The sequence below is a fragment of the Lagenorhynchus albirostris genome, chromosome 1 (genome assembly GCF_949774975.1).
Source record: "Lagenorhynchus albirostris chromosome 1, mLagAlb1.1, whole genome shotgun sequence".
Taxonomy (NCBI): domain Eukaryota; kingdom Metazoa; phylum Chordata; class Mammalia; order Artiodactyla; family Delphinidae; genus Lagenorhynchus; species Lagenorhynchus albirostris.
In genome coordinates, this window is record NC_083095.1 from 66,775,513 (window position 1) to 66,791,425 (window position 15,913).

Below are 15,913 nucleotides of genomic sequence, written 5' to 3' on the forward strand. Positions count from 1 at the left end.
CATAATTCTCAACTTACAGGTTGCACAATTTTTTCAGTTGACAATATTAAAATCAAAATTCTCCTTCTGGCGTTTCCAGATTTCCATTGACTCTAACTTTAATTATAAACTGAATAAATATTGTTTTAGAATTTCCTTAAAGAAAAAAAATCCTGGCTTAATCCACAGAAATAAAGGTCAAGATCACAAAGGAACTGGAATGGATGGGGTCAGGAGTATAACTGAAATAACCAACTATGGGATCTGAGTGTGAAAGAGGAAGAAATGCAGCCAAGAGACTTAAATGTGCTGAGAAGATAGGAGGATTCTGGGACCAAAGGTCAAAGAGCACATTTATCGGAACTCAAGCAGCAGAAAAAAGACAAGATGTTACAATGAAAAAAGAAGAGTTTCAGAGTTCAAGACATATTATATCTACTTACTTTCACAACTGGAAATGAATATAGGAATATGTATGATTAGAACTGCCAGCCTATGGCATGGTGCCTGACCCAAAGTAAAACATGAATAAATAAGGCGTAATTGTTATAAGTCAGTGGAGAAAATCCAAAGTACTTATAATATTTACTTAGAACATAATTAACTATAAATTCACAGTTACTAAGAAAAAATAAAATTTATTCCTATAAATAACATAGAGCTCATCTGATATTTTTAGATTATCCAATCAACTGTTCTTTTCCTTAAGGATAAATTCAAGTTGATTGGACAGATACTATATAAATAAATATGTAGCCATATGTACTCAGAGTAAAATAAAATTTCATTTTGTTCTGAAGCAATTTTAATCATAAGCACTGTGGTTTATAGAATTTTTTCTACATCTAAGGAATTTCTACACTGCCGTTATAACTCAATATTGGCCACTACGAAATTAACCATAAATCTAAAGAAGGCAGATTACTTATAAAATAAATTTCCTTGCCTTGATGTAGACTCAACAGAGTCTGAACAGAGAAACAGAATAATATAAAATAAGACATTAGATTTTAGTACTAATAAGCAACGGGAAAGATTCAATCATGTGACAGTGAAAGTTGGTCTTGGCGCCACACACCTCATTATAAATTCAGTATATTGACTGGGTTCTTTTGCAAAAATCTCAAACCTGACTGCAAATTTTAATGACTCTCCAATCAGAAAATATTAACCACAGTGTGCCGATAATAAAATGATGCTTAATGCAATTTTCTTACCTGTCTCAACAGTTTCTCAATGGCTGACATTACCATAAGGCCTCTCCAAACAATGGGTGCAGTCTCTTCAATCAGGAAGCCCATGGACATACTGCAATGGGAAACCAAAAATACAACTAATTTATATAAGTTAATATTATTCTGAAAAGTAACATAAAGTAAAAAAGATATGCTTACCAAGCAATACCATAATTCAAAAGAGGCCGCATTAAGTTACCTGAAATAAGAAAAAAACATCTTTTAGAAGAGTAAGTCATTATACATAAACATATTGCGTTTTCTTATCAAAGAGTGTCAAATTAAAAATATAAATAAGCTACTCATATTGCTAGTCTTTCACTTCCAACTAATCCACCTCAATCTGCAACAGTTTAAACATTATACCAAGCATACAACTAATACACCCAATGGGTGCAACATCTAAAAATAGATGGGATATAGTTTTATTAAGAAACACTTCATCTACTATTTTCAAATGTTCTAAAAAATAACCTCAATAAGTAATTTTGTCCACCAGGTTTATTCATATATATCGATAAATAAATTATATACATATGCTTATCTAGTATGTGTATACATGTATATTTGCAAACACACACACACAGTTATTTCTTTTCTTTACTTGAAATTTTTGAAAAGTATAAGAATCCAAAAAAAGTAACAAACTCTATTTTGTATTTCAACATAATAAAAGCCAAATGTGAAAAACCCACAGCAAGCATCATACTCAATAGTAAAAGACTGAAAGTTTTTCCTCTAGGATCAGGAACAAGATAAGGATGCCCACTTTTGCCACTTTTATTCAACATAATACTGAAAGTTATAGCCAGAGCAATGAGGCAAGAAAAAGAAATAAACAGCATCCAAATTGGAAAAGAAGAAGTAAAGTTTTCTCTTTTCACAGATGTTATGATCTTATATATAAAACCCTGAAGGTTCCACAAAAAACTATTAGAGTTAATAAATAAATCCAGTAAAGTAGAGGATACAAAGTCAAAATACAAAAATCAGTTCATTTCTATATACTAACAATGAACAATCTGAAAAGGAAATTATGAAAATCCCATTTATAACAGCATCAAAAAGAATAAATACTTTGGAATTTACTTAATCAAGGAGGTAAAAGACTTACAAAATGCAAACTACAAAACATTGCTGAAAGAAATTAAAGAAGACATAAACAAACGAAAACGTATGCCATGTTCATTAACTGGAAGACTTAATATTAAGATGTCAGTACTACCCAAAGCCACCTACAGATTCAGTGCAATCCCTATCAAAATCCCTATCAAGGTAATATTTCTTGCAGAAATAAAAAATCCATCCTAAAATTCATATGGTACCTCAAAGGATCCCAAATATGCAAATCAATCTTGAAAGAGAAGAACACAGCTTGAGGACTCATACTTCCTTATTTCAAAGCTTACTACAAAGCTACAGCAATCAAAACAATGTGCTACTGGCATAAAGGCAGACATATAGACCAATGAAACAGAACAGAGAGACCAGAAATAAACCCTCACATACACAGTCAAACGATTTTTTCACAGAGAGGCCAAGATCATTCACTGGGGGAAAAGCTGGGAAAACTGTATATACACGTGCAAAAGAATGAAGATGGACCCTTACTTAACACCACAGACAAAAAATTAACTCAAAATGGATCAAAGGCCTAAATGTAACAGCTAAAACTATAAAGCTCTTAGAAGAAAACATAGGGCAAGAGCTTCATGTCATTGGATTTGGCAAGGATTTCTTGGATACACACCAAAGACATAGGCAACAAAAGCAACAATAGACAAATTGGAGTTCATGAAAGGTTTTAAACGTTGTGCATCAGGAGATAATATCAACAGAGTGAAAAGGTAACCCAAAGAATGGGAGAAAATATTTGTAAATCATATATCTTATAGAGATTAATACCCAGAATAGAATATAGAGAGAACTCTTAAAACTCAACAACAACAACAAAATTCAAAACTGGGCAAAGGAAATGAATAGACATTTCTCCAAGGAAGATATACAAATGGCCAATAAGCACATGAAAAAATGTTCAACATCAGTGATCATTAAGGAAATGTGAATCAAAATTACAATGAGAGGCCACCTCACACTATTAGGATGGCTGTCATAAAAAAAAAAAAAACCCACAGGAAATAACAACAGTTGGCAAGAATAGAGACAAATGGCAACCCTTGTGCACTGTTCATGGGAATGTAAAATGGAAATGTTATGGAAAATAATATGAGTTCCTCAAAAAATTAAAAATAGAATTACCATACAATCCAGCAATTCCACTTCTTGGTGGAATTGAAAGCAGGGATGAAAAAAGGATCAAAGGGTATCAGTGTCTTGAAGAGATATTTGTACACTCATGTTCACAGCAGCATTACTCACTATACCTAAAATGTGGAAACAGCCCAAGGGTCCTTTAATGAATGAATGGATAAGCTAAACGTGGTATAGATATGCAATGGAATATCATTCAGCCTTAAAAATGAAGAAAATTCTGACATATACTACAACATGGATGAACCACGAGAACACTGCTAAGTAAAATAAGTCAGACACAAAAAGAGAAATACTGTATGGTCCCCTTATATGAGATACTGAAAGTAGTCGAAACGATAGAGACAGAAAGTAGAATGGTGGTTGCCAGAGGGAGGGGAAAGTAGCAATGGAGAGCTATTGTTTAATGGATAGGGTGTTTTGGTTTTAAAAGATGAAAAGAAGTATGGAGGTAGATACGTTTTATCATATGTTCTTTAGGTTCTTTCTCCTCTTTAAAGAGACTGAAATTTAAAATTATGATAAAGCATACAGGCATGGTTTATATAAGAAATCCATTACTGAACTCTATTCACTGGATTCCCTACACACACAAAAAGCTATGGCCCTTCATTAAAAGATTGGTGAATAAGTATGCATTTTTATGTTCCAAGCTAAAATAAAATGTTTAAGTATATACTTTTTAATGGTTTCCCTCTTTAACTTCTGACTAAACTAACAAGCTCAATCTCCCTCATAGATAATTTGATAGCAATATTCTTTTCCATGTAACTAACTTTGTCAATTCTTTCCAAAGCATCCAAGTTAAATTTACAGAGAAATAACTTTCCTCCATTGGGCTCTGCACAATTTTCTACTTTCCATTTTCTCCAATAACAAATGCATACCAATTAAAAAGTCAAGTAGTACTATAAAAATTATTACCAAATGTCAATAATCCCCCAGCACTGTCACATTTCTTACTCCCCAGAGCCAACAACTATTAGTTGATTTAACTTCTTATGATGAATTAATCTTAGGCTTACAGAAAGTTGCAAGTATAGCCAGAGTCCTCATATACCCTTCACCTAGCTTTCCCTAATGTTAATATTTTATATAACCATAGTACAATTATCACAACCAGGAAATTAATGTTGATACAATTAGCTAATCTGCCAAACCAAAAGTTTGACAATTTTTAGTTATCTCATGACATATTAAAGTATTTAGCTCTTTTTCACAAACACAGGCATACTTTTCATGCACCCATCTTCCCAATGCAATTATATCACCATTTTTATTAGACATGATGTAAATGTTACTAATAGGTGAGCAATATAGCACACAATACTATTTTTCCTTTCTCTCTCTGAATTGATAAGAAGATCTTTGCGCAGCATGTATGTGTTTCCTTCATTTTCTATGTATTTATTAGCAAATTCTTTCTATTTTCCAGTTGTGCAAATATCAAATACATTAATCAAATGCACTAGGCATTTGAGTTCATCATCTTGAACAAGGCTCTGCTGTTCTGTCCCTTTATAACGTCTTTTGAATAACAGAAGTTTTTACTTTTTATGTAATCAAATTAATCAGTTTTTTCCTTTATGGTCTATCCTTATTGGGTCTTGTTTAAGAAAGCCTTTACTAATACAGTCATTGAGATCATATCTTATATTGTCTTCTAAACCTTCATAGTTTTGCATTTTACATCTAAGTCCTTAAACCATCTGAAATTAGTGTGTGTAGTATGAGGATCCACTACTTTATTTGCACGTGGATAATAAATTGTCCAACCATCAATAGTCTGCAATGCTAGCCTTGTCATAAATCAGGTTTCCATATATATATATAAGTCTGTTTCTGGACTATCTATTCGATTCTACTAGTTTATCTGTCTATCCTTGAGCCAATACCAAACAGGAGGCATATACTGCAGTTTTATAATAAGTACCCATATCTGGAAGCACAAGTCTCCTGTGTTTTCTCTCTCTTCAAGAGTGTCTTACCTATTCACAGGCCCTTTGCTCACCTTTATAATTTGCATATTCAACTTGGTCATCAATTTCGACAAGTGGACTTCTGACTGGATTTGCAAGACTATTAGAAGGAACTGAGATTTTTATAAAATTTAGTTTTCCTATCCATGAACATCATTTGTTTTCCAATTATTGACATTTAGAAAATCTTTCAATAAAATTTTAGAATTCTTTTCCTCTTGAAAATTGTACATTTTCTTTGTTAGGTTTTTTCCCAGGTACCCTGTATTTCTGAAGCTATTTGTATCTTTTTTTATGATCTATATGAAGTTTATTATAAAATTATCATAAACGTCAATCTATATTAAAATCTATAGTTGATATAAAATGTGATATCATCCAGTATACATTCACCAAGGATTTGGCGAAAAAATTATCAATGTTGATAAATAATAATAATAGCAACAATCAAGTCTGTCCTGATAGATTCTAAATTCTTCTTCAACTTTTTATTTTTTATTTATTTATTTTTTTGCGGTACGCGGGCCTCTTACTGCTGTGGCCTCTCCCGTTGCGGAGCACAGGCTCCGGACGCGCAGGCTCAGTGGCCATGGCTCACGGGCCCAGGCGCTCCATGGCATGTGGGATCCTCCCGGACCAGGGCACGAACCCGTGTCCCCTGCATCGGCAGGCGGACTCTCAACCACTGCGCCACCAGGAAAGCCCTTTTTCAACGTTTTAAACCCAAGGATATTCTTCAAAGTTTACACCATATTACTCTTGCCCCATATTGGTATACACCAAAATTCCAATTCATGAGAGTATTCATTCACACACTCATTAGACAAAAATTTACTTTATAACCCCTAGTTGCTAGAGACTGGGATAGGCCCTGGTAAAACATCAGTGAACATCAGAGATATGGTCTAATGGAGCTTAAACTGCAGCAAACAGGAGAGATAGTGGTCTTAAAAAGGCTTATTCTGTCTGCATAGCCTATGTATGAAAATTTTTTAACACCTTTATTGGAGTATAATTGCTTTACATTGTTGTGTTAGTCTCTGCTGTATAACAAAGGGAATCACCTATACATATACATATATCCCCATATCCAATCCCTCGTGCGTCTCCCTCCCACACTCCCTATCCTACCTCTCTAGGTGGTCAGAAAGCCCTGAGCTGATCTCCCTGTGCTATGCAGATCCTTCCCACTAGCTATCTACTTTACATTTGGTAGTATATGTATATCAATGATACTCTCTCACTTCGTCCTAGCTTACCATTCCCCAACCCCATGTCCTCAAGTCCATACTCTACATCTGCGTCTTTATTACTGTACTGCCCCTGGGTTCATCAGAACCATGTTTTTTTTTTAGATTCCATATATATGTGTTAGCATACGGTATTTGTTGTTCTGACTTGCTTCACTCTGTACAACAACCTCTAGGTCCATCCACCTAACTACAAATAACAATTTCGTTTCCTTTTATGGCTGAGTAATATTCCATTGTGCATATGTGCCACATCTTCTTTATCCATTCATTTGTCAATGGACACTTAGGTTGCCTCCATGTCCTGGCTATTGTAAATTGTGCTGCAATGAACATTGTGGTACATGACTCTTTTTGAATTCTGGTCTTCTCAGGGTATATGCCCAGTACTGGGATTGCTGGGTCATTTGGTAGTTCTATTTTTAGTTTTTTAAGGCACCTCCATACTGTTCTCAATAATGGCTATATCAACTTACATTCCACCAACAGTGCAAGAGGGTTCCCTTTTCTCCACACCCTCTCCAGCATTTATTGTTCGTATATTTTTGATGATAGTCATTCTGACTGGTGTGAGATAATACCTCATTGTTGTTTTGGTTTGCGTTTCTCTAATGATTAGTGATGTTGAGCATCCTTTCATGTGTTTGTTGGTAATGTGTATATCTTCTTTGGAGAAATGTCTATTTAGGTCTTCTGCCCATTATTTGATTGGGTTGTTTGTTTTTTTCATATTCAGATGCACGACCTGCTTGAATATTTTGGAGATTAATCCTTTGTCAGTTGCTTAGTTTGCAAATATTTTCTCCCATTCTGATGGCTGTCTTTTTATCTTGTTTGTGGTCTCCTTTGCTGTGCAAAAGCTTTAAAGTTTCATTATGTCCCATTTGTTTATTTCTGATTTTATTTCCATTTCTCTAGGAGATGGGTCAAAAAGGATCTTGCTGTGATGTATGTCATAGAGTGTTCTGCCAATGCTTTCCTCTAAGACTTGTATAGTATATGGCCTTAGATTTAGGCCTTTAATCCATTTTGAGTTTATTTTTGTGTATGGTGTTAGGGAGTGTTCTAATTTCATTCTTTTACATGTAGCTGTCCAGTTTTCCTGGGACCACTTACAGACAACGCTGTCTTTACTCCATTGTATATTCTTGCCTCCTTTATCAAAGATAAGGTAACCATAGATGTGTGAGTTTATCTCTGGGCTTTCTATCCTCTTCCATTGATCTATATTTCTGTTTCAGGGCCAGTACCATACGGTCTTGATTACTGTAACTTTATAGTATAGTCTGAAGTCCAGGAGCCTGATTCCTCCAGCTCTGTTTTTCGCTCTCAAGATTGCTTTGGCTATTCGGAGTCTTTTGTGTTTCCATACAAATTGTGATATTTTTTGTTCTAGTTCTGTGAAAAATGGCATTGGTAGTTTGATAGGGATTGCATTGAATCTGTAGATTGCTTTGGGTAGAAGAGTCATTTATACAATGTTGACACTGCCAATCTAAGAACATGGTATATCTCCCCATCTATTAGTATCATCTTTCATTTCTTTCATCAGTGTCTTACAATTTTCTCCATACAGCTCTTTTGTCTCCTTAGGTAGGTTTAGTCCTAGGTATTTTATTCTTTTTGTTGCAATGGTAAATGGGAGTGTTTCTTTAATTTCTCTTTCAGATTTTTCATTATTAGTGTATAGGAATGCAAGAGGTTTCTGTGCATTAATTTTGTATCATGCTATTTTACCAAATTCATTGATTACCTCTAATAGTTTTCTGGTGGCATCTTTAGGATTCTCTATGTATACTATCATGTCACCTGAAGACAGTGACAGCTTTACTTATTTTCCGATTTGGATTCCTTTTATTTCTTTTTCATCTCTGATTGCTGTGGCTAAAACTTCCAAAACTAGGTTGAATAATAGTGGTGAGAGTGGGCAACCTTGTCTTGTTCCTGATCTTAGTGGAAATTATTTCACTTTTTCACCACTAACAATGATGTTGGCTGTGGGTTTGTCATATATGGCCTTTATTATGTTGAGGTAAGTTCCCTCTATGCCTACTTTCTGCAGGGTTTTTGTCATAAATAGGTGTTAAATTTTCTCACAAGCTTTTTCTGCATCTATTGAGATGATCATATGGTTTTTATCCTTCAATTTGTTAACATGGTATATCACATTGATTGATTTCCATATATTGAAGAATTCTTGCACTCCTGGGATAAACCCCACTTGATCATGGTGTATGATTCTTTTAATGTGCTGTTGGATTCTGTTTGCTACTATTTTGTTGAGGAGTTTTCCATCTATGTTCATCATGATAATGGCCTGTAGTTTTCTTTCTTTGTGACATCTTTGTCTGGTTTTGGTATCAGGGTGGTGGTGGCCTCATAGGATGACTTTAGGAGTGTTCCTCCCTCTGCTATATTTTGGAGGAGTTTGAGAAGGATTGGTGTTAGCTCTTCTCTAAATGTTTGATAGAATTCGCCTGTGAAGCCATCTGATCCTGGGCTTTTGTTTGTTGAAGATTTTTAATCAGAGTTTCAGTTTCAGAGCTTGTGATTGGTCTGTTCATAATTTGTATTTCTTCCTAGTTCAGTCTTGGAATGTTGTGATTTTCTAAGAATTTGTCCATTTTATCCAGGTTGACCACTTTATTGGCATATACTTTCCTGTAGTAATCTCTCATGATCCTTTGTATTTCTGAAATGTCACTTGTTACTTCTCCTTTTTCATTTCTAATCCTGTTAATTTAAGTCTTCTCCCTTTTTTTCTTGATGAGTCTGGCTAACGGTTTATCAATTTTGTTTATCTTCTCAAAGAAGCAGCTTTTAGGGGGATTTGAGAAGATGGTGGAAGAGTAAGATGCGGAGATCACCTTCCTCCCCACAAATACATCAGAAATACATCTACACGTGGAACTGCTCCTATACAACACCCACTGAACACTGGCAGAAGACCTAAAACACCCCAAAAGGCAAGAAACTCCCCACATAGCTGGGTAGGGCAAAAGAAAAAACAGAGACAAAAGAATAGTGACGGGACCTGCACCAGTGGGAGGGAGCTGTGAAAGAGGAAAGGTTTCCACACACCAGGAAGCCCCTTCGCGGGCAGAGACTGAGGGAGGCGGAGTGGGGAGCTTCGGGGCCACAGAGGAGAGCACAGCAACCGGGGTGCAGAGGGCAAAGTGGAGAGATACCCGCACAGAGGAGCGGTGCTGGGCAGCACTCACCAGCCCAAGAGGCTTGTCTGCTCACCTGCCGGGACAGGTGGGGGCTGGGAGCTGAGGCTCGGGCTTCAGTTGAATCGCAGGGAGAGGACTGAGATTGGCAGCGTGAACACAGCCTGAAGGGGCTAGTGCACCACGGCTAGCCGGGAGGGAGTCCAGGAAAAAGTCAGGACCTGCCGAAGAGGCAAGAGACTTTTTCTTCCCTCTTTGTTTCCTGGTGCGCGAGGAGAGGTGAGTAAGAGTGCTGCTTAAAGGAGTTCCAGAGACTGGCGCGAGCCACAGTTATTAGCGCGGATCCCAGAGATGGGCAGGAGCCGCTAAGGCTGCGGCTGCAGCCACCAAGAAGCCTGTGTGCGAGCACAGGTCACTATCCACACCTCCCCTCCCAGGAGCCTATGCATCCCACCTCTGCCAGGGTCCTGTGATCCAGGGACAACTTCCCCGGTAGAACGCACAGCGTGCCTCAGGCTGGTACATCACGCCAGCCTCTGCCGCTGCAGGCTCGCCTCGCAACTGCACCCCTCCCTCCCCCCGCCTGAGTGAGCCAGAGCCCCAGAATCAGCTGTTCCTTGAACCCCATCCTGTCTACGTGAAGAAAAGACGCCCTCAGGTGACCTACACGCAGAGGTGAGTCCAAATCCAAAGCTGAACCCCAGGAGCTGTGTGAAAAAAGAAGAGAAAGGGAAATTTCTCCCAGCAGCCTCCGAAGCAGCGGATTAAAGCTACACCATCAACTTGATGTACCTGCATGTGTGGAATACCTGAATAGAAAACGTATCATCCCAAACTGAGGAGGTGGACTTTGGGGGCAAGATATATTATTTTTCCCCCTTTTCCTCTTTTTGTGAGTGTGTATGTGTATGCTTCTGTGTGAGGATTTGTCTATATAGCTTTGATTTCACCATTTGTCCTACGGTTCTGTTTGTCCGTTTTTTTTTCTTTTACTTTTGAAACATTTTTTTCTTAATAAGTATTTTTTATTTTAATAACTTTATTTTATTTTATCTTACTTTATTTTATTTTATGCTCTTTCTATTTTTTCTCCCTTTTATTCTGAGCCGTGTGAATGAAAGGCTCTTGGTGCTCCAGCCAGGCAGCAGGGCCGTGCCACTGAGGTGAGAGAGCCAAGTTCAGGACACTGGTCCACAAGAGACCTCTGAGCTCCACATAATATGAAATGGCAAAAATCTCCCAGAGATCACCATCTCAACACCAAGAACCATCTTCACTCGATGACCAGCAAGCTACAGTGCTGGACACCCTATGCCAAACAACTAGCAAGACAGAGCACAGACAAATCGATTAGCAGAGAGGCTGCCTAAAATCATAATAAGGCCACAGACACCCCAAAACACACCACCAGACATGGACCTGCCCACCAGAAAGATTGAGCCTCATCCACCAGAACACAGGCACTAGTCCCCTCCACCAGGGAGCCTACACAACCCACTGAACCAACCTTAACCACTGGGGAGAGACACCAAAAACAACAGGAACTAAAAACCTGCGGTCTGCGAAAAGGAGACCTCAACACACTATGATAAACAAAATCAGAATACAGAAAAACACACAGCAGATGGAGCAAGGTAAACACCCACCAGACCTAACAAATGAAGAGGAAATAGGCAGTCTACCTGAAAAAGAATTCAGAATAATGATAGTAAAGATGATACAAAATCTTGGAAATAAAATAGACAAAAGGCAAGAAACATCTAACAAGGACCTAGAAGAACTAAAGAGGAAACAAGCAATGATGAACAGCACAACAAATGAAATTAAAAATACTCTAGAAGGGATCAATAGTAGAATAACTGAGGCAGAAGAACGGATAAGTGACCTGGAAGATAAAATTGTGGAACTAACTACTGCAGAGCAGAATAAAGAAAAAAGAATGAAAAGAACTGAGGACAGTCTCAGATACCTCTGGGACAACATTAAACACACCAACAATCAATTATAGGGGTCCCAGAAGAAGGAGAGAAAAAGAAAGGGACTGAGAAAATATTTGAACAGATAATAGTTGAAAACCTCCCTAATATGGGAAAGGAAATAGTTAATCAACTCCTGGAAGCACAGAGAGTCCCATACAGCATAAATCCCAGGAGAAACATGCCAAGACATATTAATCAAACTATCAAAAATTAAACATAAAGAAAACATATTAAAAGCAGCAAGAGAAAAACAACAAATAACACACAAGGGAATCCCCATAACAGCTGATCTTTCAGCAGAAACTCTGCAAGCCAGAAGGGAGTGGCAGGACATATTTAAAGTAATGAAGGAGAAAAACGTACAACAAAGATTACTCTACCCAGCAAGGATCTCATTCAGATTCAACAGAGAAATTAAAACCTTTACAGACAAGCAAAAGCTGAGAGAGTTCAGCACGACCAAACCAGCTTAACAACAAATGCTAAAGGAACTTCTCTAGGCAAGAAACACAAGAGAAGGAAAAGACCTACAATAACAAACCCAAAATAATTAAGAAAATGGGAATAGGAACATACATATCAATAATTACCTTAAATGTAAATCGATTAGACACAGACTGGCTGAAAAGACACAGACTGGCTGAATGGATACAAAAACAAGACCCACATATATGCTGTCTACAAGAGACCCACTGCAGACCTAGGGACACATACAGACTGAAAGTGAGGGGATGGAAAAAGATATTCCATGCAAATGGAAATCAAAAAAAAGCTGGAGTAGCAATTCTCATATCAGACAAAATAGACTTTAAAATAAAAACTATTAGAAGAGACAAAGAAGGACACTACATAATGATCAAGGGATTGCTCCAAGAAGAAGATATAACAATTGTAAATATTTATGCACCCAACATAGGAGCACCTCAATACATAAGGCAAATACTAACAGCCATAAAACGGGAAATCGACAGTAACACATTCATAGTAGGGGACTTTAACACCCCAGTTTCACCAATGGACAGATCATCCAAAATGAAAATAAATAAGGAAACACAAGCTTTAAATAATACATTAAACAAGATGGACTTAATTGATATTTATAGGACATTCCACCCAAAAACAACAGAATACACATTTTTCTCAAATGCTCATGGAACATTCTCCAGGATAGATCATATCTTGGGTCACAAAGCAAGGCTTGGTAAATTAAAAAAAACTGAAATCGTATCAAGTATCTTTTCCTATCACAATGCTATGAGACTAGATATCAATTACAGGAAAAGATCTGTAAAAAATACAAACACATGGAGGCTAAACAATACACTACTTAATACCAAATGAGCACTGAAGAAATCACAGGGGAAATAAAAAAATACCTAGACACAAATGACAATGGAAACACAACGACCCAAAACCTATGGGATGCAGCAAAAGCAGTTCTAAGAGGGAAGTTTATAGCAATACAATCCTACCTTAAGAAACAGGACACATCTCAAATAAACAACCTAACCTTGCACCTAAACCAAGTAGAGAAAGAAGAACAAAAAAAACCCCAAAGTTAGCAGATGGAAAGAAATCATAAAGATCAGATCAGAAATAAATGAAAAAGAAGTGAAGGAAATGACAGCATGAATAAAATTGAAAGCTGGTTCTTTGAGAAGATAAATAAAATTAATAAACCATTAGCCAGACTCGTCAAGAGAAAAAGGGAGAAGACTCAAATCAATAGAATTAGAAATGAAAAAGGAGAAGTAACAACTGACACTGCAGAAATACGAAGGATCACGAGAGATTACTACAAGCAACTCTATGACAATAAAATGGACCATCTGGAAGAAATGGACAAATTCGTAGAAATGCACAACCTGCCAAGACTGAACCAGGAACAAACAGAAAATATGAACACACCAATAACAAGCACTGAAATTGAAACTGTAATTAAAAATCTTCCAACAAACAAAAGCCCAGGACCAGATGGCTTCACAGGCCAATTCTATCAAACATTTAGAGAAGATCTAACACCTATCCTTCTCAAACTCTTCCAAAATACAGCAGAGGGAGGAACACTGCCCAACTCATTCTACGAGGCAACCATCACCCTGATAGCAAAACCAAAGATGTCACAAAGAAAGAAAACTACAGGCCAATAACACTGATGAACATAAATGCAAAAATCCTCAACAAAATACTAGCAAACAGAATCCAACAGCACTTTAAAACGATCATACACCATGATCAAGTGGGGTTTATTCAAGGAATGCAAGGATTCTTCAATATACGCAAATCAGTCAACGTGATACACCATATTAACAAACTGAAGGAGAAAAACCATATGATTATCTCAATAGATGCAGAGAAAGCTTTCAACAAAATTTAACACTCATGTATAATAAAAACCCTCTAGACGGTAGGCATAGAGGTAGCTTAGCTCAACCTAATAAAGGCTGTAAATGACAAACCCACAGCCAACATCGTCCTCAATGGTGAAAAACTGAAACCATTTCCACTAAGATCAGGAACAAGACAAGGTTGCCCATTCTCACCACTATTATTCAACATAGTTTTGGAAGTTTTAGCCGTAGCAATCAGAGAAGAAAAATAAATAAAAGGAATCCAAATTGGAAAAGAAGAAGTAAAGCTGTCACTGTTTGCAGATGACATGATACTATACATAGAGAATCCTAAAGATGCTACCTTAAACCTACTAGAGCTAATCAATGAATCTGGTAACGTAGCAGGATACAAAATTAATACACAGAAATCTGTTGCCTTCCTATACACTAATGATGAAAAATCTGAAAGTGAAATTAAGAAAATACTCCCATTTACCACTGTAACAAAAAGAATTAAATATCTAGGAATAAACCTACCTAAGGAGACAAAAGACCTGTATGCAGAAAATTATAAGACACTGATGAAAGAAATTAAAGATGATACAAATAGATGCAGAGATATACCATGTTTTTGGATTGGAAGAATCAACATTGTGAAAAGGATTCTAATTCCCAAAGCAATCTACAGATTCAATGCAATCCCTATCAAACTACCACTGGCATTTTTCACAAAACTAGAACAAAAAATTTCACAATTTGTATGGAAACACAAAAGACCCTGGATAGCCAAAGCAATCTCAAGAACGAAAAATGGAGCTGGAGGAATCAGGCTCCCTGACTTCAGATTATACTACAAAATTACGGTAATCAAGACAGCATGGTACTGGCACAAAAACAGTAATATAGATCAATGGAACAGGATAGAAAGCCCAGAGATAAACCCACGCACATACGGTCACCTTATCTTTGATAAAGAAGGCAAGAATATACAGTGGAGAAAAGACAGCTTCTTCAATAAGTGGTGCTGGGACAGCTGGACAGCTACATGTAAAAGTATGAAATTAGAACACTCCCTAACACCGTACACAAAAATAAACTCAAAATGGATTAAAGACCTAAATGTAAGGCCAGACACTACCAAACTCTTAGAGGAAAACATAGGCAGAGCACTCTATGACATAAGTCACAACAAGATCCTTTTTGACCAACCTCCTAGAGAAATGGAAATAAAAACAAAAACAAACAAATGGGACCTAATGAAACTTAAAAGCTTTTGCACAGCAAAGGAAATCATAAATAAGACCAAAAGACAACCCTCAGAATGGGAGAAAATATTTGCAAATGAAGCAATTGACAAAGGATTAATCTCCAAAATTTACAAGCAGCTCAATAACAAAAAAACAAACAACCCAATCCAAAAATGGGCAGAAGACCTAAATAGACATTTCTCCAAAGAAGATATACAGATGGCCAACAAACACATGAAAGAATGTTCAACATCAGTAATCATTAGAGAAATGCAAATCAAAACTACAATGAGATATCGTCTCACACTGGTCAGAATGGCCATCTTCAAAAAATCTAGATATAATAAATGCTGGAGAGGGTGTGGAGAAAAAGGAACACTCTTGCACTGTTGGTGGGAATGTAAATTGATACAGCCATTATGGAGAACAGTATGGAGGCTCTTAAAAGACTAAAAATAGAACTACCATAA

At 36.8% G+C, this 15,913-nt stretch overlaps 1 protein-coding gene across 1 annotated transcript in view; it reads right to left on the reverse strand.

Moving 5' to 3' along the window:
- Nucleotides 1-15,913, reverse strand: part of NUBPL (NUBP iron-sulfur cluster assembly factor, mitochondrial) — a 254,330-nt gene that overhangs the window by 148,176 nt on the left and 90,241 nt on the right. Inside the window, exons 5-6 of the mRNA XM_060143898.1 lie at nucleotides 1,374-1,413; nucleotides 1,197-1,287 (exon numbers count right to left, since the gene is read on the reverse strand). Coding sequence (XP_059999881.1) covers nucleotides 1,197-1,287; nucleotides 1,374-1,413 — 131 coding nt within the window. The remainder of the gene's footprint in view (nucleotides 1-1,196; nucleotides 1,288-1,373; nucleotides 1,414-15,913) is intronic.